This window comes from Exophiala bonariae (genome assembly GCF_035927105.1).
Source record: "Exophiala bonariae strain CCFEE 5792 chromosome Unknown scaffold_121, whole genome shotgun sequence".
In the NCBI taxonomy this organism is placed as follows: domain Eukaryota; kingdom Fungi; phylum Ascomycota; class Eurotiomycetes; order Chaetothyriales; family Herpotrichiellaceae; genus Exophiala; species Exophiala bonariae.
In genome coordinates this window covers 1-3,352 of record NW_027042596.1, presented here as the reverse complement: position 1 = coordinate 3,352, position 3,352 = coordinate 1, and the positions used below count along the sequence as shown (strand labels likewise).

The 3,352-nt window shown below is 46.9% G+C and overlaps 2 protein-coding genes across 2 annotated transcripts; both read right to left on the bottom strand.

The window, feature by feature from the left end:
- Positions 1 to 1,829: 1,829 nt before the first annotated feature.
- Positions 1,830 to 2,159, bottom strand: LTR84_002337 (uncharacterized protein; the record flags this gene model as incomplete). Its single annotated transcript, XM_064845951.1, has 1 exon — positions 1,830 to 2,159. The coding sequence occupies one exon, from the start codon at positions 2,157 to 2,159 to the stop codon at positions 1,830 to 1,832; it is 330 nt and encodes a 109-aa protein (XP_064699713.1).
- A 57-nt stretch (positions 2,160 to 2,216) lies between these two features.
- LTR84_002336 (uncharacterized protein) lies at positions 2,217 to 2,936 on the bottom strand (the record flags this gene model as incomplete). Its single annotated transcript, XM_064845950.1, has 1 exon — positions 2,217 to 2,936. One exon carries the CDS (start codon positions 2,934 to 2,936, stop codon positions 2,217 to 2,219), a length of 720 nt encoding a protein of 239 aa, XP_064699712.1.
- Positions 2,937 to 3,352: the final 416 nt, after the last annotated feature.

The window sequence follows — 3,352 nt, the reverse complement described above, 5'->3', positions numbered from 1 at the left end:
GAAATCAACTTCTCACGAAAGGTTCTATGGGCATTACGACCTTCTAGAGTATCAGGAGACTTGTAGGAACGCTAGATTAGATAGGAACTAGTAAGGTAAGTATCCCGACACTAGTAGGCAAGTAGTCGCCAGATCCTTCGCTCCCACTATCGCTGGACACTAAAATTGGGACGCATTTAGTCGGCCAAATTAACTAGATTATGGTTGCGATTGTAGGCATTAATTACGCGTAGTATTAGTAACTCTTTAGTAGGCTTATTACCAAAAACTTCGCGCGTAATAGTGTTGTTGTAGGGCCTTCGACGGAGCTTGATAATGTAGTCCTCTAGGACTTCCTGAATAGTAAAGGCGGTCGAAATGCCTATAGCTATAGCGTTATCCTACTACAGGAAGTATACTACAAGATTCATGACCTCTATCGCGTAAGATCTATACGACAATTGTATACTAGAGAGCTTTACGTCAATAAATCGTTGTGGGAAATCCTTATAGTTTTTATATATTGTGCCTATTACTCCTACACTAATAACTAAAAGTATATACGCCGGTACTAGTGTCAGGAACAAGTTATCAAGAAATACTAGCCTTTTTACACCAAATTCATTATTCTGGAGTTCCTGATAGAGGTCCTAAACTACAAGGTATATCGCCGCAAGTTGTACGGGCACCATTGGCACTGGTTGATGCACCAATCTTGACCCTTTACCAATGCCTTCTGCTCCCGTAACGCGTGAGTGCCATCACCAAGAGTACACGTAACCCTGCTGTAGTGCAAGAACCCAAGCCAGGTAGCCTTGTGGCGTGGGCTTTGATGGAAGATTCACCAAGTCTTTGGTGTGTCCAGCATAACCAGCCATTGCCTCGTCAATGGTGATCCCAGTTGATGATTTGACCGCATTTTGGTAGTTGCGATGGATCAAACTAGCAACTGGTTCAACGCGATTAAATGGCGACTCATCTTGACGGCGTGGTTGAGGGTTGAAGGTCAGGAATTGATGAATTTGATCCCATCGAGTTTCCGTTATTATTTGACCAATTTGATGCGTATTTCCGAGCTCTGAGCGTTCCCAATAGGCCTTCCGGTTCTGTTCTGTGTGATTTGCCATATAAAATAGCCCTCTGAGCTAGTGGAGGAGCTCAATAGGTCGAAGCGCACTCCAAGATCAAGGAGCTTCACTAGATTTGACTTCTTCCGCGGTTTTTCCGCATCTATATTTGTCGTGTTGCACACCACTGAAAGTACCTCAAACCTATCGAAAAAGTACATAAATAGACTCAGTAGGTCTCGAGCTTCGATAAGCACTTTAAATGGTTCACCCTCAATGTGAATTAGTGGGGTAAATGGCGCGTGAGGTTCGTTAGCCCATTTATAGATCACTAGAGGTGTATGTGGGCTTGCGGCATGAGTTTTGAGCATTTGGGCACCGTTTTTTCTGCTTTTTTTACAACAGTAGCTAAGGGAAGAATGAGAATCTTCCCATAGTATTTTCTTGGTAGGAATCCTACCAGAACACGTAGGTTGAGTTATCTCTAATTGGCTTTACAAAGTGGATTATATAAAATACGTTTTATTATGGTAACACCGAGGCCTGAGGCAGGGTTTGTCTTGAGATAGCAATAAATACTAGCTCTGTTGATGAATAGCTCAAAGGCAGGCAGTACCACTAAAGTCACCAGCCCTGAAAACACCCCAACCCTCTCAATGGTAGTTAACTAGCCCTATTAATGACTGTCCTTCATACTCCCCTAGTATTATGGTCACCACTCCCAAGATCCATCACCCCAGCTCCCGTATCTCACTAGACCAATAGCATTGGGAGGTCCACCTATCACTGAAGTACTGGCTTTCGCAAAACAACCACGACCCCTGCCATAGACGCAATCACCTTGACCACTGGTCGCTCTGGTTGTAGGTCATTTCCCAGTCGGTACTGGGTAAAGGTAGGATGCTGCGCTTTGAATTCCTCCACCAGGCCTCTGTAGAGTTGATCACGAGCCACAATCCGCTTCTCCTTCAACACCTCCTGTGACATAGACAGACCACCCGCCAGCTGTTGGGCCTTGGCCTGAATATGATCTGTCCAGTTCTCATACCCTCCTTTGACCATATTTGGTAAGGCCTCAGAAGAGACCACCTCAAAACCCAGTTCCAACGCCATTGTGCGGATATAGTCTCGCGCCCGGCGAGTAGCCTCTGCGTTACCCACCCATCGCTTCTAATGATGGGTGACATCCAGTGCCTTATTTTGACTATCGCTGAACCAACTCGTGAGAATCTCCAAGGTCTGCATCCCCTTCTCAGGGTCTTGCACTGTTATGGTGATAGTACCACCCGGCTGGAGGATGTGCCGCTTGAGAAAGTCAAGCCATGGAGCCCGTTGACCATGGGCGACGTGTTGGAAAGCGTTGAGGATGAAGATACGGTTGAACTTCATGCCTGGGGCAGTAGGCTCACCTATATGGCTGATGTGCTGGACCACCTGACTAACTTGAGGGTTGGGGGGGTTGGCCAAGTTATTTAGGCGAACCACTTCCTGGACATGGGCCATGACTGTCTGTGAATTCGTCATGTCTGAGAGTGCCATATAGTAGGCTGCATTATGAATATAGGCGAGATTAGGGTTGACTGAGTAGGAGACTGGCCCATACTTGCTTGACAGCCAGGGCAGAAGATATAACTTTGCCGGCTGAAGACTGGCCTCAAACCCCATGACAAAGCCTGCACCTTGCTCAATCGCATACTTGAGCGCATCGCCGTTCCCAAACCCCAAGTCCAGCACTGTGTCCCCTTGTTGAACTTGGAGCTTTGGCTTGATCACACTGTTGAGGTCATCTGCCGCCCATGCAAAGTTGAAATACCACACTGGGGCCTGTATGCCATATGACTCCCCGGCCTGTGCGAATGTCATGACAGTATCTTGCTGGTGGCTTGACATCTTGAAGAGTTGGTGTCCAGGTCGAGTTGAAGGTGGATGACTTTGATTTTGAACTGTTGGAGTTGTTGAGTGATGGGGAGAGTGGGAGAGTGGCTGGAGGAGAGGATAGAAGGATTGGTGGTTGAGTCAATCGAAAGTGGGAGGATGAGAGATGTCGTGTAGAGGAGGATGAGAGGATAAGAAGATGAGAAGATGAGATGGGGATCCAGGTGATTTGAGGAGAAGATGATTGGTGACTAGGTTGGTCAGTCAATAGGTGGAGGAGAGAGATTGAGTCAGTCAACTGTGAGAGATGTGGTCAGCAAGGGAGAAAGTCTAGCTCACCAACCAAGGCCAGAATGATATGGAGGAAGGTTCTGGGGAGAGAGGCACTTACTGTGGCTGTTGATCCTATCAATATCACCGATTTTGGTGTT